The sequence below is a fragment of the Nelusetta ayraudi genome, unplaced genomic scaffold (assembly GCF_046127955.1).
Source record: "Nelusetta ayraudi isolate G7.1 ecotype Tasmania unplaced genomic scaffold, CSIRO-AGI_Nayr_v1 ptg000004l, whole genome shotgun sequence".
NCBI lineage: Eukaryota > Metazoa > Chordata > Actinopteri > Tetraodontiformes > Monacanthidae > Nelusetta > Nelusetta ayraudi.
This window is the reverse complement of record NW_027466054.1, coordinates 5535905-5557168: the sequence shown is the minus strand read 5'-3', so window position 1 is coordinate 5557168 and position 21264 is coordinate 5535905. Positions and strand designations below refer to the sequence as shown.

Genomic DNA, 21264 nt, shown 5'->3' with positions numbered 1-21264 from the left:
GATCAAACACCTGACCGGGGCTGTTAAAGCTCCCTTTGTGACATCACAAAGGTTTTTCTTTGCTCCAGAACTGTTTTCATCAAAGTGTGAAACTCAAACCTCGAACCGTGTTGCTGTGAGACAACGGTGCTCATCACTTGCTCGCTGTGATTTTGAAACACAATCCAAACACCCAAGTCAGACCGGAGTTAGAAATGTGTCTCGCTTATAAGTAAACCTGGTCAGATGTGTTGTTATAATTACTTTATTAAAGTGTCAGAATAAATATACAGAAACACCATCAAAGGAGAATGGATCACTTTTAAGTCACATGAAGACTAAAGGAAGAACTCAAACATGTGGTTTGTGTGTTTTCGCACTTGCTTTTGCCAAGTTTGTTGCCACTTAAAAACAGAAATAACTCATTATACCGACAGCTCACGATCATCTGCTGCAGTGGCAGGTTATCATACCATTTTAAACACCCTACACTCCCTGCAGGCTTTTCACACTCAGCTGGGCCGAGGAGTTGCAGCATCACCTGCGGAAGTGTTGCTTTTGAAACGAGTTTGAGTATGATTTCTGAGCACGGGCGCACGAGGCACAGCACACCCCTTTGTAGTACGGGTAGATGCACAGTCGAGCTTGAACCACCACCATGCAGTTGTGGTACTGGTCGCTGCACACCGGATCTGCAAAGGAAAAGGGAAACGAGTCAAAAAAAAAGGAGAAGAAAATCAGTTTTTTAAACATAATATATTGTTGTTTTTCGAGACAATGGACGTACTTATCTCGGCTAAACATGGCTGTTTGTTGCATTCTTCTCGGCTCTCGGGGTTCAAACTCGGATCGCAGAGCTCGCTCGGCATGATGCTGTCGGTGAGACAACGCACCTCACGCACGCGGTAGCCTCCGTTGCAGGAGCGCGAACACTGAGGACGGAGGAGAGAAGGCAGTTCCAGACTAACAATGCATAATCTCTCCATCCAAAAATTAAACACACTACCCTGTTCTAAAAACAACAGACCTGCCTAGAGCGGCCACTGCATTGTAGTTCCCTTTCTTGTCTTCTCTTGGTATGATTAAATTGTACAACTAATGGCTGACAAATAAATAACATTTCCCATTATTACCTGTAGGTTAAACAGGGATTTGCCTGTTTAATTAGGCTTTTTGAATTATACAAAAAAGTCCCATAATATTTCCCGCTGCTGCATTCTGATATTTAGACTGTCAGCCAACAGGAAATGCAACCCGATTCTGCTTTGGCACACCTTGAGTCAATATTTTTAAGTGTCCCATGTTCCACAAAATGTCCTTCACCAACAATGTGTTTGTAGCCTGTCAGCTCCCTTTACGTCTGTTGCGCACACTGATTCTGGGAATAAGCCATTGGTGATGTCAGAAAGGCCACTGACACTGGACTTTGAGACCACCGCACATTCCCTTTCAAACACGCCGCGTGGAAGGCACAACAAAGCATCGCTTTCGGCGGGAGGCTAAAACTTTGTGTTTTTCGTCAAGCTGTAAACAGAGAGCTGGAGATCCTCAGAGTGGAGTTCTCAGGAATGGATGATGAATTGTGCGAGGTTGTTCCAAAAATACACTTTTTCTTTTTTCAAATGTGTTTATTATGGGGCCCTTTAAAGCCAAAAATGACATTTAAGAGGACAGACACTCCTTCAGAAGTTGAGGCTGTAATGACAGACTCGGGACAGACTCGGTGACACTTACTGCGCTCCACTCGGTGACATACCACTGGACGCCGCACGGCTTCAGCGTGCACGGCCGAGCCGCGGCTGGCTGAGGCGCTGCGGAACATTTGGAGGGATCCGCCACCTCCATGCGGCCGTTGTCAGTGTAGACGCAGGCCACACCACGGCTCTGTGTGCCGTTGCCGCACTCAGCGGAGCACTTGAAACACGGAGAGGGCACATGTGAGGGAACACGCTAAGCGGATGATCGTCAAGATTCAAGAGCTTTTATTGTCATTCGGTTTTCAGACAGAGAGAAATATATATGTAATATATATAGCACACATGAAGAACAAGTTAAAATAAGATATAGGATATAAAATATATATTATACAGTATGTTAAAATTCCAAAAATATGAATATACAGGCAATAGAAATATAGTACATATGAACAAGTTAAAAAAATAAGATAAAATTTAATAAAAATAATAAAATTTAAAAAACAAATTAAACTGTTTACATAGGGAGAGAGAGAGAGAGAGAGGGAGAGAGAGAGAGAGAGAGAGAGAGAGAGAGAGAGAGAGAGAGTGTGTGTGTGTGTGTGTGTGTGTTAATCACCTGACCCCAGGGTCCAGTATACCACTCCAGACGGTTTTGGCAGGGACCAGAGTCACATGATGTCACCCCCTCTGGGCGTTCCCCTTCGCAGCTGTCCAATGGGAGGTCGGTCACGTGATTCATCAGACACAAAGTTGAGCGGGTTCGATTTCCTTTGCCACACTCGGCGGAGCACTGATGGATATAACAGGGACCAACACACACTCTTATCCAGAGGAACTGAACTGCACTCTCCTCCTCCTCCTCCTCCTCCTCCTCCTCCTCCTCCACATCTCGCACTAAACAAGCTCACTCTTCAGCGTTACCCGCTGGCTCCAGAGGGAGGTGAACCAGCTGCGCGCGCAGGCTCCCATGTCACAGTTCTGCAGCGTGTCGGGCTTTAGGTTCATGTTACACTCCTCATCGTCCTCCACCTCGCCCTGGTTGCTCAGACACACCACCTCCCTGCTGCGCTGGCCCACGCCGCACGGCACTGAGCACTGGGCGGACAGAGGGTGGGACACGGGAGGAGAGGGAAGACAGGGGTGAATAGAGTGTGCATAGTCAATCATTGTTGTTATTGTTTTGTTTTTTTTAACGGTACAGGAATTTGTGTATTATGATGAATATTTCACTTGATTTGCACTTTAAGCTGTTTTGAAACACTGACTAAAGAAATGATGAATGAACATTTTAAAAATAAAAGGTTGGATCATTACATATACCGTGATGATGGGTCACTGAAAAGTAGGTCTGTAAGGTAGGTATGTGTGTATGTGTGTGTGTGTGTGTGTGTGTGTGTGTGTGTGTGTGTGTGTGTGTACACTACCAGTCAAATGTTTGGACACACCTGTCCTGACTTTATCTTTACTACATTCTTTACTACATATTCCAAACTGTAGATACATACTCAAGACATCAAATATATGGCCAAGAATTGTGGATTAATGTGGCAAAAGAAAAATACCTAAATGTATTATGTGTATTTTACATTTAAGGGTGGCTATTCTAGATCCTCTAAAATAGAAAACCTGTTTGAGTTATTTCACACACTTTTGTTTAATACATATTCCATATGGGCTCATTCATAGTTTTGATGCCTTGAGTGCCAATCTACAATGAAAATAGACATGAAAATGAAAGAAAAAACATTATATCAGAAGTACTGTATGTGTCCGAACTATATATACTATACTATAAACTATATATATATATATATATATATATATATATATATACTATATATGTATAAACCATGAAAAATAACAACAATGCTGTTCAAGCAACAATCTTGAACATCTTATCTGAGCTCTTTCAACATATGTGTGTGTGTGTGTGTGTGTGTGTGTGTGTGTGTGTGTGTGTGTGTGTTTCCTCTCACCGGGCTCCACTCTGATCGTATCTCCCACTGACTGCAGATCTTCAGCTGACATGCTGACTTGGTGATGGGCCTGTCGGACAACCCGCACTTCTCCGGTTCCACAACAGCAGAATCCTCCGTCTCGTTGGTGTGGTGGACGTGAGTGACCTGGCGGCAGATGACCTGGCGATGCTGAGAGCCGGGTCCACACCTCCTGCTGCACTCCGACCACTCCCCCACGTCCCAGCTTGCAGCGCAATCACAAAGAAGGCAATCGCAAGTTGAGAGGAAAAAACACAATTGACGTACAAGAACTGGAAATAGATTAATAGGACATTAAAATTCAAAGGGACTGATCCAATGGCATAAAAAATATGACACCCATAAGTTTGGTCTGACTAGATTAGCTCAACTAGAAAGCATGTGAGTGGTAATATTACAGTAAAAAAAAAACAGGGGCAAAGCATGAACATTGCTCACTATGGGGGACAAGGCTGGACGTTGCAGTCCTCTTCCTGGTGTGATGGCTGGAGTTCAGGGTCGCAGAGGTCAGAGGCAACAGTGGCCTGGGAAAGTTTCTCAACACACCCCCAGAGGGCACTACGCCTGCCTGGCAACACGCAACTTCTGGGTTACATTTCAAGGCATTGAAATAAACATCTTCCATTTATCATTGACTCGGTTATTCTAAATGTAAATTTGTAATTTTGCAAATGTTTTCTTACCAGTGCCGCAAGTGGTGCTGCACTCTGTGTGTCCACTGTTGAACCAGACGTAGGAAGGCTGCGGCTCTGGCGTCACGCTGGGCACTGAAGTAACCCGGTCGGGCTGCGGTTCCTCTGTGGTGACGCCGCGATGGACCTCCTCAGTCCAGAGCGACGGGGCGGCAGTCGAAACTGGAGAAAGGCGGTGAAAAGCAGCTCAAGGGCCAAGTTTCACAGGCAAGTGAAGGCAACTCACACCGAGAGCTCATGCTGCAAACTGGATAAACATAATATCATAATGTGAAGGGATTCAAACTTAATAGAAGCTGCACAAATTGTCAAAGTCTATTAGTTTCTGCAGGAGCATTTGGATGGACCACCTTGGTTTGTCATTAAAAGTCATCAAGACAGAGAATATATACAAATCATGTGTCCAAAGTAGCCGCTTCTCTTCCTTCCTTCCTGAGACTACATAGGTACAGAGACCTGTACCTATGTACAGGTACACTTACTGTTACCAAAAAAAACGCAGAGCATGTTTGCCTAATTGCTTCCATTCATTGTTAAATCCCATCTCTCAGCATCACTATAGAACACATGAACGACCGAGACTGAGACGTTATACTGTGGGGTGTGATCTCAGACACAGCCATGGATTTGGCTGACCCCTCGGAATTCCAAGGATTCCTCCACCCACCTTCAGCCCCAGTACGATTCCGATCAGCAACAAAATCATGAGAAGAATTTTGAGGGTGGGTGGGGTGAAGATGCCCGTGAAGACTTTGTCGATAATCAGGCAATTTCAATCAGCATGAGGGAAAATTGAATTTTATTTCACTAATCTCTTCAATTAAGGCTAAATATTTGGTAATGTAATAAAATCTGCCCCAGGTGACCGGAGCTATTTTCTTATTGAACATATTGAGATTGTAATCGGTGGAAAAGTTGGACGAATGCCGGCATCGCATCTAATCAAAGCTCTTTATTAGATTATGGAGTGTTTTGGTTGAAAGGCGATACACCCTGGCGATACCATCATTCAACAGTGAGATCTGAACTGAACTCTCTGAGCAAGGCGTCTGTCACTCCATGCAAATTTGCTGATGTGGAAAGTAACGAAGGACAAATACTTTGCAACTGTACTTAAGCAGGTTTTTCAGGTATCCGTACTTTAATTGAGTCTGTTGACCTTTTACTTTTACTCCCTACATTTGTAGTCAAATATCAGTACTTTCTATTTCTTACAGTGGAAAAACATGCTTTTTCTTTTTTGTTTAAAAGTGTTGAAAAGATTTACAAATTCTGTTCAAAGGAATTTTACCTATTATATTCTACTTGTTGCTTGAAGTGGAGGTATTTAGAACCAAATCTTTTTCAATTTTGCAAAATTATGAATGAATATATTGTTTAATTAATGGAATAAATTACCTTTTACTTAAGTACATTTCAGAATCTGTACTTTCTTTCTTTTGCAGAGGAAATACGTTGAATCAGTACTTTTAGTTTTACCAAAGTATTTTTTACAGAAGTATCTGTACCTTTACTCAAGTACAGCATGTGAATACTTTTTCCAACCTCTGCAAATTTGTCCAGAGAAAAACAAAGTGTGAGAAATTGTGTGCGATCGCTCACCCGGCGGTGTGATAACAGAAGGTGTGGCTGGCTCAGCAGTGGGCTTCAGCGTCGGCACAGGCACGCTGTATTCATAGTAAACCTGTGGACCCGGCTGTTGATAGATCAGCTGTGAAAGACAAGTGGGCGGTCAAAAGTCAGAGGACGTGTAACAAGCAGTGGAACGGCAGGTGTGCTTCGGCTGATTGCTGCTCACATAGACGTGCACATCTTCGCTCAGCGGCCCGGGCGCGGTGATGGACTCTCCGAGGCGAGAGCGGATCTCGTTGGGTCGTTGGTACCTCAGCTGAGTCCCGGCAGCTGTGAAGACTCCCGGCCTGTCAATCACCCAGTTGCCATTGATGATGGAGATGCCGCTCGTGGTCACCAGGGCTGGCGGGCAGTCAGATCACTGAGATGTTTGTCATCTTCAACATATCTCTTCTTTGACTTTGTCTGTGTGTGTGTGTGTGTGTGTGTGTGTGTGTGTGTGTGTGTGTGTGTGTGTCTCTCTCTCTCTCTCTCTCTGTGTGTGTGTGTGTGTGTGTGTGTGTGTGTCTCTCTCTCTCTCTCTCTGTGTGTCTGTGTGTGTGTGTGTGTGTGTGTGTCTCTCTCTCTCTCTCTGTGTGTGTGTCTCTGTGTGTGTGTGTGTGTGTGTACCCAGGTAGTTCCGGCTCTTCACCGTCTCCTGCACGCTGATGTTTCGCGCTCCGGAGGGGATCTCTGCAATCTTGTGGTAGCCGACGCGCAGGAAGTAGCGGGAGAAATTCCCCCTCACCACTTGGAACCGCTGCCAACGCATACATCCAAACACTTTTTATACACAGTGGAGGCCGCGAGTCGCAATCAGCGGCCGTGCCCGCACACGCATGACTCTCTCAAGACGCTCTGCCTTCTCTCTCTCTCTCTCTCTCTCTCTCTCTCGCTCTCTCTCTCTCTCTCTCTTTATGTGCCACATCAGGCATGCCTCAATGGTACAATCACAAATTCCGCTGGATCACATTGCTGCTCCTTCTCGCTCATATTTTCACCGGACTCTCCAGCCCTTTCTCTCCCTCTCTGTCCCACAGCTCCCTTGATTTGCTCCAAGGGTTGATTTGTTTCTCCAAGATGCCTCCTCTGTGCAGATTTTGCAAGCTGGGAGAGAACCTCCTCTGTTTGTTTCCTATTCGCAGGGTTTCAAGGGGCCCCTTTGGTTATTCCCCTGTTACGTGATGATAAATTGCACGGCTTGAGTGATTATTTTTGTCCCTACAGTCTATTTTCTTTTCTTTCTGTAAAATGTCATGAACATAAGAACAACAATTAATCGTCTGAAAGCCCCATACAGTGATAGTTTCTTGATTAATTCCATCCAAAGGAGGGTAGAAACAGTTCGCAATGTTTTGAACAACTATTCACAAAAACTTTGAAACACATCTATAACTACATAAATTGTGTTTTTCTTGTTTTAGATCTCTTACCTCAAGAGAAGGCTGGCTGGCTTTGGCATCCACAGCAAAAACACTGGAGGGCAGGTAGAGAATGAAGTGAAGGAGAGCCAACGCTGGACCCCGTCGGAGGGAGCTGAGCTGCTGCCACAATCCAGCCATGAAGAGACTGAGGGAGGAGAGGACACTTGCACACACACACACACACACACACACACGCACGCGCACGCACAAACACACACACAGTTTCAGGCATATGTTTGATGGGGGAGTGTTGCATTTGTGAAGTGGGGTTGGCTTGAGAGGTGGGAGGGGGGTGAATACGAAGAGAGGGTTGGTGTGTGTGTGGTTCAAGTGTTTAAAACTGGCTTCAAACTCAAATCAACCCCCCCGAAACACACACACACACACAGACACACATTTATTTCAATCCCACTTTGCACGAGTGAAGTGTTAATGGCATGAAGACAGACTCCTGCGGTGTCCCCGCCAGCTTCTCCAAAAACAATACGTCCGTCTTTGAATCACCCAGACAGATCGTGAAGCTCTGGATAGACGTCACTCTCGGGCTTCTCCCCCCTCCTGTTCTCGCCTTTTCTGTATTTTTCTTGCTCGTTCTCAGTCTTCCCTTTTTTTATTTCATGGTTGATGGAAAGAACTCTGGATAAAAACTCTAAATTAAAAATACCACAGTAAGAGTGAGCCGGATTGGAGCTAATAGAAAAAATGTGTTAAACCTATTCACAGCTGCTGAACAGCACAAATTTCAGAGAAAATAAGACGCAGTCGTGCTATACGCTGAATCGGTGGTCGGCTGTCAGCATTTCAAATTCGTGTTAGTTTTATTGTGACTCTGTTTGCCACTTTCGCACTTCAGAGAATGCTCACGTCAAAAGCAAGTATCCCTCTGATGCATCCAGTCAGAACCAAATGCGCTGCTGGATCTGGATCTGCAGTCCAGGTGTTGCACAGCCTACTGCTCCTCACTAGAGAATGAGTCAAATGCAGAAAATCTAATTTCACATCGCAGGATTACAATACAGTATTGTCTTTTATTCTCCTTCTCTCTCACACTTTTTTTTCCGCAGGGAAAAATGATTACAGTTCAAACAGATATTAGAGATAATGCATTCCTCTTGCTGAGATGTTTGGAATCTGGCAGAGGAGTGTTTGACTGTTGTGTAGCCCGCTTGGCTCCTTCACTTTCCACTGTTTCATGCTGGCGAGAGAAGAGCGCAAATGATGCGTTTGGCGAAAGCATTCCCGGGGCCGCATGTGCGCAGATACGTCCGACTGCGAGGTCGCAATGATTGTAATGCCTGCTGAATCAATGGGGCCACTGCGACAGCGGAGGGAAAGGAGAGAACTTGCAGACTGAGATCCTGCAAAGCTGTGTGAGCCTCAAAGATGCCGGTAGCGGCGTTGTCCCCTCTGTCTTCCTCCGTCTGTCAGCGTTTTCTTTTTTGTTTTCTTTTATCTGAGTCACAGACAGCTGCTGACACCAGGCCACAGTAAAGCTACATTTTTAAGTTAGACTGAGGTTGAGTACCCAAGAACACAACTACAAGGTGACAGTGTATGTATTATATGTCTCTCCCTTGACTGGGAACGCTGGTCACTGATGCCATCTGATTGACAGAAACATACAGAAAGTGTTGGAAGTTCTTTCCATTCCGTCCCTTCTAGTTTTTGAATGTGCAATCAGAGATTAAGATATTTTTTTGCAGTAAACAATATGTTTATCATTTCGCATGAGTAAGCTTGAGGCAGCAATTTTTGAGAGCCTGTGCTGTCTGTTAAAAGCCAACAACCAATCTCAATATTTTTCAGGAAAGAGAAGGAAAACCCCGTCTGTCTGAGAGAAGGAGACAACAGGGAAACGCCCACGGGCTTACATCGAAAATATGCAATTTTTTTTGCAGCGTGATCTGATGCTGATTTAGGACAAACTGATGAAACGGAACTGGGTAGGGAAACTATTTTGATTTTTTTTTCTTTTCTTTTTTTCTTGCTTCCCCAAGAATCAACCATATGTGAGTATTTTCGAAAATGTTTTAGTCAATATTTCTGTCTATTGTCTGTAATTCAATTTGCATGTGAGTCCTTACTGGCCACGCTGACCACAAAAATGAAAAGGAGAGACTAAAAACTTCAGGAATGAATAATACAGGCAACACGAATTTAGCAACAAGCAGCGACAAAACATTTCTCTCTTAACTTTTCCTCAGGGTTTTCCACCGTCTTCTAGCTCTCTGCCTGTTTGCTCTCCATTTTCAACACTCCCCTGTCCACACTCACTGCCGTCTCCAGCTGTGCCTTGTTTGATGTCCCTCTGCGCCGTCCTGTCCTAGCCAGGTGCTCCGGCACCAAAATGAAGGGTTCTGTCATGTTCCTTACACCTGGTCATCTCCTAACCGCCGATTACTTCCCTAAGAACCAACTGCTTTCCCTAACGACCATGAGAAACAAAGGCCGACCGGCGATCCATCACAGAAAATTCCTCTTCAGCCTCCTGCCGTCACTTATGGGAATGTGTCAGGGTAGGACGTCTTCACTCATGGCTCTATTTTAAATTTGCCCGAGGCAGGTCTGGCCTTTTTGGAGACCTTACGGACGTAATTGACTTTAGAACACAACCTTCCTTAACAGCCAAGCACAGGTGCAGCCAGTGATCCTTTCTCAATGCATGTAATGCTGTGCTGCGCACTGACTGAAATAGAAGTGAACGCTGAGACATTTATGGCACGGCAAAAAACTTTGACAGGCGAGAGTGGCCAGACTCATTACAAACAACTGACGAGAGTCAGCAGGGGTGTAGTTATGAAACGTACCCAGCGGAGTCTGAGTTCACCTCTCACCTTGACTAATTACAGGCTCCAGAGGTTGCGCAGGTGAGGACACACACACACACACACACACACACACACACACACACACACACACACACACGCACCTACTGACATCATAATGACATCTTTTTGGTCAGCTAAGTGCTGTAAACACATACCTTGCACGAGCAGAAGGATTCACACACATAGTGCTCTGCATCCTGCAGGTCGTGTGTTTTATAGCTACCTCTCAGAGTGGGAGGTTTGCACGTATAGTAAACCTTTTACCAGGAGAATTTACAAGAAAAGTTTTCATTGAACATTTGGCCTCTTTGGAAAAAGTTAGCATTGAGGTTTGCTTTAAAAAAAATAAATGCAACTAACTATGTGTTCTAAAATAAACCCCAACATTTTATTTTATACCATCCATTAACTGGGATTAGATGTAAAAGTATGACAAAGGGAACAGATACATTTTAGTGGCAGATAAGTTAGGTCTGGCAGGTGTCCAAAAGCCAGTGAAATGCCTACTTGTCAAATAGATGAATGTGGTTGATCATGTCTATTATCACTTTATCCTTAGTATTGCATCTGTTGTCACTGGAAAGCTTGTTGTTGTTCATTTCCCTTTGGAATGTTGTGTTATTTGTTAGGATGGTGTATTTGTCGGACGATCTGGCAAGTGGGTGAGGTCCCAATTTCCCTTCCAATGCGCAATTGCCATTGGCACAATCAGTTTTGCTTTGTGCGGTGGATTTTATGATTCATCTTTGTGAGTCATAAGAAAAAATACAAGGCATAATGGTAATTGTACGTTTTATTAATTGAACAAATTAAGGAGCCATACTTGTGTGTGGAGGGACCCATACACAGCTGCCACAGCCTGTTTACACATGGCAGTGGGCCGGGTAAGGGCCATTCCTCAACCAGGATTTGTTTGCAGGCTATCCAGCAACACAATCTATTGTGTTGTTCTCTTTGACAGCAAACAAGCAGGAGATCAGCGTCCAGAACCACTGTGCGAGCATGTGTTTGCGAGAACGGAATAGTTCTAACATCCCGGGGTGTTATCGATAAATACACTAAACATGCAAGATGCAGTTGTAGAGAAGCTGGCTCCAGATGACAGTGATGAACTGTGGAAGTGGCCCAAATAATTTGAAAAAAGTAGTGGCGAGGTTGAATATGACACGGTTACACTGTAAAAATTTGTTTAGTAAAGCACTTTGGGTACCAAAACTTAATTCTTTGTGTTGCACTGACATAATCATTTTTTGTCCTATCAGACACAACCAAACTGTGAGAGGAAAAAAAGAGTTGTTGGAAAGAGAGTGTTTTGCAAGTTCATATGAACTCCAGTCAACTTTATTGATGTGCCAGATACATTGCACTGACGCTCACAGCTTTAACAGCTTCTCAGAATTTGTTTCTCTCTTCTTTTTTTTTCTCAACGTTTCTCTTTGACAAAAGCAGCTCTCTTGCAACTCTTTGGGCCTTGCACTGCCTGGACGAGAGCCCTGAAGGCTAACTTCTCCCATCTGTGCCATGCACGAGTTTCCAGAACAGCTTCATTTCTAATTGGCATAGACTGGTCGAAGGGAAATTCCAATTTAAACCAGGGTTTTTAAGATTTTACATTTGAAAGCGTAAAGGATTGATGCTCTTCGAACGCATCAAGAGGGAAATATTATGAATGTTTGGGGAGGAAAAAAGGACATTGCTGGGTAATGTATTGCACCAAGTAGTTCTGGTAACTCATATTAACAGAGTAAAACTAGATGTTGACTAGAATAAGAAGAATTAGTTTCTTTTTTGAAATAAAGGTCTAGATGAGAGTTCAAAATTGGTAAATGGTTACAAAACCATTATATAGCCATTATTGGAATGTCTCTGAAGATCTTGTGAGCTGAGTGTTCTCATGTTTTAGTAAATTGTGAATAACTTAAGGGGAAAAGATTATTCACGTCTTGTGCCCTCAAACCTTAACACAATTGTAACCAAGGCCAAATTTTGACCTTATTAAAATGTCATCTTTTCAGGAAAGACTTTGAAATAAAACATCTGCTCAAACTAGATTACTTTAGCTCAATTTTAAACTATGTTTTTAGATATATGTATCCATATAGGTGAACATTACACTCCCACTAACTGAGAGACATCAGCTAAAAACAACAACAACAACAACAACAACAACAAAAACCCTACTAAATTTAAGCTACCTGCATTTGGCTCAGCTTGTATGTATTAAAGTCAAATAAATAAAACGGACACTCCCACTACAGCCCAGCGCATATCAATGACGTCGTAAACAGGCTACTAAATAAACTAAACGAAAGCGTCTGAAGTTGAATGGACTGTTAGTTATTAATGCGTCCACTGCCCCTACTTGCCACAAGGGGGCGTCGAGCGAAGTGCAAAGCGGAAGCAGGAAGTGGTTGACGCCGACGAGGCAAATTCAAATTTCAGCCACAAACATCTCCTCGCTTCTCCGCAGGGCATGCTGCTGTCACACTGACCACACTCTTCCTCTGTTTTCAAACAAATTCGGGTAAGTTTGAAATTAGGCGAAGGTCGTACCTATGTTTACATAGATTTAAGAAACGTCGTATTACGATCTTGGTCATCTTAATGCATTTGCAGCGGCTACTTTGCAGAAAAAAAGAAAATCCAAGTGCGTGAAGGGGACATCCTGTTCTTCAGTTGAGCCAGAGTTTTGATTCGACTTTTGTTTTTATGTATCCACAGTTTTGCGTGTTTTTCCCTCCGCGGGAAGGTGTAAAAAGGATGCCTATGCAAAGGACGGAGATCCATGGTGCCGAAGAGCTCCACAAATACTACAAGGTTTATGAGACCATCGGTTCGGGTACTGTCCAGTCCTCTTCAACATTCCCCGTCATCCCACGGCTTTGCTCGTTCTCCTACTAAATGTGATGTATTTTTCAGGAGGCTTCGCTAAAGTCAAACTGGGTCGGCACATTCTGACAGGAGAGAAAGTCGCCATCAAAATCATAAACAAAAGGGAACTGGGCGTGAGTAGTTGGACACTCCAGCTTGGCTTGTCGTAACTGAAATGTAGCCACAAAAATATTTGGTGAAACTACACATCAATAATGAAACAGTTGTGTGAGAAATAGTTGTTGTTGTTGTGAAAGTGTTTCTCAATTTAATTTGTAGGATATGCATTTAGTTACTACTTAAACTGAAATTCATTATCATTAACGTTGGCTTTGTTTTTGTCAGGGGGGGAAAAAACAATAGATTAACTTTTAATGCGGAAACGGCTTCGTCTTTTGATACCTAGTGTTGCTCGCCTTCCTCAGGAGGATCTCCCCCGTGTTAAGCTTGAAATCGAGGCTCTGAAAAGCCTCAGTCATCAGCACATCTGTCGTCTCTACCATGTCATTGAGACCTCCACCCAGATCTTCATGGTGTTGGAGGTAGACACACACACACACACACACACACACAAACAACCTGATTTGACCTCCTCACTACTCTCAGTACAAATGCCAGAATGCTTGAACTACAGATTATTTATTCAAGCACATATTTCTGTGTGACACGACATGAAATTCCTCTTCTGTCAGTACTGCATAGGTGGGGAGCTGTTTGATTACATAATAGCGAAGGATCGTCTGTCAGAGGAAGAGACCAGGGTGTTTTTTCGACAGATCGTGTCTGCGATGGCCTACGTGCACAGTCAGGGATATGCACACAGAGACCTGAAGCCAGTAAGAACAATCACCAAATGCATTGACAGAACAAATCATGAGGGTTTTTTTTTTTTTGTCTGTGAATGCATTTTCAGTTTAACATCGTCTTCCACACTTGCAGGAGAACCTGCTGATTGATGAAGACCACAACTTGAAACTAATAGACTTTGGACTGTGTGCAAAGCCAAAGGTACATCTACATGTTTCCTGTTCGACCGGGCTCTATTTCCTGTTAACTGCGCTGTGCTTTGACAAGTGTAGGAAAAACATCTTTTGACAATGGGAAACTAATTCCAAAACTAATTCAAATAATTCTATCAACACAAAAGTGGAATAAATCTCTCATGGGTCTTAAGTAAAATCCAGAATCAAGGCTTGTGTAGTTGTTGCGCAAAGAAAATTGTACAACTCGTCTCACACCTCTTAAACAGCGTTTAGTGGCTATAAAATGTAATCTGTCTGTAGTCTGGCAGCGTTCTGACAGCTCTGCTCTCCCAGGGAGGTTTGAGTTACGAGCTGATGACATGCTGCGGGAGTCCTGCCTATGCTGCCCCTGAACTCATCCAGGGGAAAGCGTACATCGGTTCAGAGGTAAGGAACACACGTCGCTGTGAACTCAAACCATCTGGTTCAAAGATTTGTCCTCATTTAACCCCCTCCCGTCCCCCCCGCCACCATCACCACCACCTCCCCTCCAAAAAAAAACAAAAAACCTACAGTTGTTTTTCCACCAAATGGTCGGGATCATGGTTACCTGCCTGTAGCACAATTCTGCCTTTTCATGGGGTCCTGATCATACTCGCTGGGGCATGACTCAGTGCAACTGAGCTGTGAAATCCCGGCTGTGGCACAGAGCTGAGATAGTGCTGTGTGCTGTGTGCTGTGCAACCTCCAGGCTGATGTGTGGAGTATGGGAGTGCTGCTGTTCGCTCTGCTCTGTGGATACCTGCCGTTTGACGATGAGAACTGCGTGGTCCTCTACAGGAAGATTACCGTAAGACCTTTCTTCATTGACATATTTATATGGATATATACGTTCATGTTCTCAATTTATATGTGTTGTTTGGTAAGATCCAATTTAAGACCAAATGTTTCATAGTTTCTTTTTTTTCCGTTGTCTTTTTGTGTTAATTTCAGAGAGGTCATTATGAAAACCCTCGATGGCTGTCTCCAGGTAGCGTCCTTCTCCTCAACCAGATGATGCAGGTACGTCGTTTGCAACACTGCGACTGTTTTACTTATAGCAACTAATAACTGTTTTTCTTCTTCCTGTCAGTTTTTTTTTTATTTTACTCCCAGTAACAACATGATAGTTGCACATTGTGCTGCTTGACAATGAAATCTTTTTCTTTCAGGGTCACCACAGTCAATCCTCTGCAAAGCTAGCAGAGTGAAATTATATTTGTGTCAATCAAAAAAAACAACACACGCTCTTGTTCTCAGAATATTTTGTATTTCTCTATGCACACACGCTCTGATAACGAGCTCATCTAGTTTGACTTGAATTGCAGTTCATGTGTGTGACCTGTAGGTGGACCCCAAGCGGCGTCTTGCCGTGAGGCAGCTGCTCAATCACCCCTGGGTGCTGAAAGACTACAACAGCCCTGTTGAGTGGCACAGCAGGCAGCCGGTACGCACACATACTCACTGCTTTATGATTTATACACATCTATTGTGAAAAAGCAAAACAGCTCACATAATAATGCAATATGCTGTGGCTTTTGTCCTTTAAAGAAAAATAATTGTGCTAAATAAGACGCATCTGATGACTTTGATTTGGTGACAACGTAACCTTTCCTGTCTTATGTTCATTCGCAGCTTGGCCACATTGATGAGGACTGTATCACTGAGATGGCTGTGAGCATGAAGAGATCAAGGCAGAGCACCACAGCGCTGGTCAAAGAGGTGAGTCCGTTTGTTCTCTTGCAACCGTGGGTCAGTTTGCTTTTTTCATTTAGTGGGCGTATTATGTTCCGACGGAATATTTGTTACACATGCCAGTTGATATGCAGTGTCATCCATCTTAATTTCCTCAGTGGCGGTATGACCAGACCACAGCCACCTACCTGCTGCTACTGTTAAAGAAGCAGAGGGGCAAACCTGTCCGCTTGTGCCCGGAGCCACCAGTCTGCGACGACTCCTGCTCCCCTATGCACCACGGAGCGCAGGTCAAGCATCTACACTGTGTTTCCTTTTTGTACAATGATTCTCTTTTGTCTTATTTACTGTGTGCCTGTTTCTTGTGTTGTGATTGTTGTTGATGTTCCCGATGAATCCTGATGTTATTTGTGTTTATGTCCTGTTTCATCCTCTCTTAGACGAGGGACGTCCTTCACTTCAGTGAGGACGAGGATGCTGTCATCACGGGCTCTTTGGATTTGCGCTCGGATTACATTGACGATTGCCCGTGGGTGTCGGTCACACCCTATGCACCCCAGGGTGACAGAGGCCACCCAGACGGATCTAGTAGCAAAGACATGGTAGGAGAACCTGCGAATGCTGTCTTCCAAGTCCTCAGCACTTACCGTTAGGAATGGTTTATTATTATTCAGGGGTAAACAATGAACAAATTCAGTTCTATTCTCAATATTAATGTTTATTAGTGTATTAATGTTTATTATACAGTGGTGGAAAAACGTTTTCGGGCTCCCTTAAAATTTTACTCAATCTCATTTATTGTCATAAGACATTTGCCATATTTCTTTTGTGTGTTTTGAAAGGTTTGGCTGCATCAGTGGCACACAAACAAATGGAACAATTTTTCATTGATTATTGTTAATAAGATGAAATAAGACAACTACACTCTTGATGTGTTGCAAGGGACGTCATCTTTCAGAAACATGCTGTTCTGAGAGTCACGGAGACGGCACAGTGCGCATGCAGCATGTGTGTAAATGTTGGTGATTGCACTGAAGTAAACTGCACTTGAACACTTAAGACTGATTCTCTTTTTCCCCACCGCTTGTAAAAAAAAAAAAGTTGCAAACCTGAAATCCAATTATTTGGATAAATCAGTTGACAATTTAATGTAGCTTTTGGCAAGAGTTTTCTCATCTCCTTCTGTTGCGCCCCTGAAGAACTTTGAGTCTCCCTCGGTGAAGAGGAGGTACATCCGCTCGCCCGAGGCTGCGCCAACGACACCGCAGCAGCGCCAGGAGAGGAGGGAGAGGGGCCGGGAGCAGACCTGCGAGAAAAAGGAGAACATCGGCGTGCACGCCAAGGACGTGGACGCTTTCGTGTTGCCCGCTCCACGAACCCCGGCGTCCAGCAAGAAGGCGGCGAGACACAACAAGAACGTGCTGACCACGCCCAATCAGAACGGGACCAAGGCCAGCGCGGCCTCACCCAGAAGTAAGAACGCCCTCTTGTTTATTCAATCAGTGGCAATAATGGAGTGCAGAGAAATGGCAGCTTTGAGTTTGTCATACAGTTTATTTGTCTACTATAATTGATTCACCCCTCTACTCCCCCCATCCACCCAACGAGGTCTTTGAAGTACAGGAATCTCCAGTTGACTGTTTGCATTAGCCAGCTGGCCTCCTCCGCTCAGTCCCCTCTCATTTATCTGTCCCTCACCCGGCGCCGCGCAGCCCCTCATAATCACAAGTGCCACATCCACATGCCGCACATTTGCAAGTAAATTGTCTTCTGGTAATAAACTCATTTATTGGGCCTGTTTCTTTTTCTTTTTTTTTTTTTTTTTTTTTATCCCCGCAGCCCCTTCGCATTTCTACAATTCAGCTGTCATTATGAAACGGACACACACTGGCTGGCTACTATAACACACTTATCACTGTCAACTCAAAGGTGGAGTTATTATCACAAAGCTAATTCCGTCCGCTTTTATCTATAAATGGGGGACACTAATATGAATGGACGATCATTAAAGTCTTAATTATTTGTCAGAGTGAAATTCTCCACTCAGGTGTCCGGCCACGTCTCTCCTCCCGCAGACTCGGTCGGAGCCGTTCAGAGTTGAAGCCCCTGAAAAGCGGCTCGGCCCCCCCCTCTGCAGCCTCGCGCTCTGCAAGCTGCAGCGCGCGCTCTGACACACACATACACACAAACATATACGGTGGTCTGTGTGTGTCTGTCCCCAGGCATGTGCTGTGACAGGTGTAGCTGTCTCTTTCCTCTGCTCACTGTCCCACGTGGGCTGTAGTGACATGTGTTCTCTTGCCACTAAAGCCTAGCTCTCTTTTTGTGAGGCTGCGTGCATGTGCGTGCGTGCGCGCGTGTGCATGCTCGCGCGTGCATTTTTCCGCGTGCGTGTGTGTTCCAGTGTCAGACTTGTTGTCTGTGTATTCCAAAGCCTTTGTGTTTACTCCAGTGTCAAAGCCTGCCAGCTCCGCACATAAGAGCAGGGGGTCGTGGCAGAGTTCTTCTTGAACCCCGTCATGTTTATTTTGTTCCTCCAGACTCTGGGCACTCTTCAGTGTTGGCCGGAAAACAGAATTGATTCTGAATTAACTTCTGTTATCTTATTTAATTTTTATTTGAAGAGGACAATGCACATTCATTGACATTACTGTCAATGCTGTGCCGTGTTAGCCAGGGGCTAATTTTCAACCGCAGTCCTCTGGCCTGATGTTAAGAACCATAAAAAAGACACAAAAAGGACATAGTATATAAAAACACAGACACAGGAGACATGAATTTTCACAGTGATTAATCTAATAACCATAAACATAAAAAATACCCATTACTGTATACTTTACTAATTTTGATCAGTCACCGAATATGTCCAATTCAAGCATCTTTAGAATGGTTTTATGGATCTGGCACCTTGCTTCATTTAATCTGTGTCTCATCTTATTTCCAGGCATACTTATGTTTTGTAATGTGTGTTTCAGGTGGAGGCAGTGGCTCTAAAGAGCGCGGCAAGAAGAGGACAGACGAGAGCAGGAAGACTCCCAACGCTGAAGTACTGACCTTCAGTCCTGAACGAAGGTGGGTGGGCTGCAGGTTGAATGAATAATGGCGCAGAGTGATTATTGAGACTCTCTGCTCAGATCACATGGAATGAATGGGGGGGTGGGGGGGGGCCACAAATGAAGGATGAATGGTCAAATCCGTTGTTGTTTCACCAAATGATTGGAGGTCTGGTTTGATTTGCTCCTCAGGTCTCGGTCTCTGGACTTGGCTGCCACCAGTGACAGTGGCAAAAAGAAGAGGACAGGGAAGGTGTTTGGCTCCCTGGAGAGAGGCCTGGACAAGATGATCAACATGCTCACTCCCAACAGGAAGCGAGGCCTGCGCGAAGGCCCACGCAAGATCAAGGTAGACCTCAGCGACGCACATCCTCGCTTCTGCTCTCTCCTTCCCAGGATGTAAACAGCTCATCTCCTCACGTACGTGTCCGTTAGGTCCAGTACAACGTGACTCTGACCAGTCAGACCGACCCAGACCAGGTCCTCGACCAAATCCTCTCCATCCTGCCGGGGAAAAACATCGATTTCGTACAGAAAGGGTAAATGAAAGTGTTGACCTGCTTCTTCGATGGAATGACTTCAGTCTTTGATCAGAGTGCCATCATTCACTTTCCCTGCTCCCTGCCTCTAGGTACACCCTGAAGTGTCGGACCAAAGGGGACTTTGGGAAGGTAACCATGGCCTTCGAGCTGGAGGTGTGTCTCCTGCAGAGGCCGGAGGTCGTCGGGGTCCACCGCCAGAGGCTGAAGGGAGACGCTTGGGTCTACAAGCACCTGGTGGAGGACATTCTCTCCACGTTGAGCATCTAATGGAGCACTTTCACTCTTCCTCGCACTTCCTCTTTCTAGAAGCAGAAGCACGATTGTGTGTTCAGGCATGAAGGGGGCGTTGGCCGGCGCACACATTTGGACGTAGGTTAGATGTCTTAGCACACTGAAGATCTGACCATTGTTAATCATTTTGAATATTTAAAGCATTCCATAGGTCAACCTACAGTCCCCAGAGTTTGCACGCTCAAATTTCTGATCATTACATGTCAGGATCCTCGCACAGCTCGTCCCTCATACTTTTCCTCTTCACGAGCTAATGGGATCTCTGCCGGTCCTCTTGAGATGAATATGTGTATGTCTGAAATGTCTATTTACAGCATACCTTCTGGCTATGGCATTTCCATATTTATGTCTTCTTATGTTGTTATTCTCCTCCATCTAGGTAATAAATTTGATTGAAACATTGAGAAGTGGAGCATTATAATTAACTGTGCTTTTTTTTTTTTCATTGTGTTTCTTTTGCGTGTTTGTCTGTCTGAAGATCCTACTTTAATTTGTTCATTTTTAGTTTGAATTGATGTGCATGTGAGATCTCGCGTGTGAAAAGAGAGAAATAAAGAATTTCTGGTGAACGAGATGGAGTCTGATCAATGTCCCAGATAATATTTGTTTGTCCTACACCTGAGTAGAAAAGCTGTGCATGATTAATTGAAGAAAAAACAGCACAGTTAGCCTCCAGCCATAAAATGCCAATTCTAACTTCCTGCTCAAGCTGATGCTCTGCTTTGCCTTTCACATGTGTGTCACCTGGGAGGAACATCATTTCCCTGCAAAAGAGGTTGTACTGTAAGTACTGTTGTACTTTTTCAAACATAAGGACAGTTTTCATAACATTTGGCCTTTAAAGGTCCAGTGTGTCAAAATTTTAAGGTAGCCTGTCTGAAATTGCATTTTCTATTTAGGTCACTGTCAGGCGTTGTCCTTAAATACCGGGCTTCCTTAAAGAATGGCGGTGCAAATTGCCGGCTTACTAGAAGAAAGACCCTTGCTCAACATATATTTTTATATACTGTATGTGAGAACCGTTCTAAGGGTAGGAAAACCGACACACTTTCATTGTAAACTTTTAGTAATGTATTTATGGATAGTATGTTAAGCTTTTGCTAACATAAGATCATAAATCAAGTCAGATTTTACACACTGGACCTTGAATTTACCAACTTACATTATATCAAATATCTTTTTAGACTTATGAACTTAATTTAACTTATTGATATTTTTTCAAGAGTTTCAAAAGAAAATTTCAAAATTCTGCTTGCTTGTTAGCAGTTGCAGTATCTGAGTTTCTTCTGCTGGAATGGTTCTCATACGTGGACTTGGCTACACGGTCGACAATAAATGATGTTTAATTTGGTTCTGACACTTCGAACATCAGCTGGTGATTGTTATTGCGGCAGGAGCTGTTGGAGTCCGAGCTGTTGTTGCTGAAGAAATGACTATATAATGATGATTATTGCTTGCAAAATGCACGCTAGTGAAAGGGGTGGAGGGGTGTTTCTCCTCCGTCATGTCAACACCAGACACCACATACTAATAACGGGGCTGCCGCTGCTGGCTGGTTTATTTGTGTCTGGCCCTCCTTGGCT

At 44.1% G+C, this 21264-nt stretch overlaps 2 protein-coding genes across 2 annotated transcripts; one reads left to right on the top strand and one right to left on the bottom strand.

The window, feature by feature from the left end:
• Positions 1 to 228: 228 nt before the first annotated feature.
• adamtsl7 (ADAMTS-like 7) lies at positions 229 to 7614 on the bottom strand. Its single transcript, XM_076030551.1, has 12 exons — positions 7410 to 7614; positions 6607 to 6736; positions 6164 to 6339; positions 5968 to 6076; positions 4357 to 4527; positions 4112 to 4241; positions 3653 to 3878; positions 2598 to 2771; positions 2293 to 2466; positions 1714 to 1893; positions 767 to 911; positions 229 to 671 (listed from the first exon to the last, which is right to left on the bottom strand). Exons 1-12 carry the CDS (start codon positions 7536 to 7538, stop codon positions 517 to 519), a joined length of 1899 nt encoding a protein of 632 aa, XP_075886666.1. The 5' UTR covers positions 7539 to 7614; the 3' UTR covers positions 229 to 516.
• On the top strand, positions 7615 to 20255 carry melk (maternal embryonic leucine zipper kinase). The gene is made up of 18 exons (XM_076030538.1): positions 7615 to 9409; positions 12950 to 13067; positions 13148 to 13233; positions 13525 to 13641; positions 13792 to 13935; positions 14039 to 14107; positions 14416 to 14508; positions 14813 to 14911; positions 15055 to 15123; positions 15449 to 15547; positions 15736 to 15822; positions 15954 to 16085; positions 16236 to 16397; positions 16995 to 17268; positions 18771 to 18867; positions 19041 to 19197; positions 19284 to 19387; positions 19480 to 20255. Exons 2-18 carry the CDS (start codon positions 12989 to 12991, stop codon positions 19655 to 19657), a joined length of 2046 nt encoding a protein of 681 aa, XP_075886653.1. The 5' UTR covers positions 7615 to 9409; positions 12950 to 12988; the 3' UTR covers positions 19658 to 20255.
• Positions 20256 to 21264: the final 1009 nt, after the last annotated feature.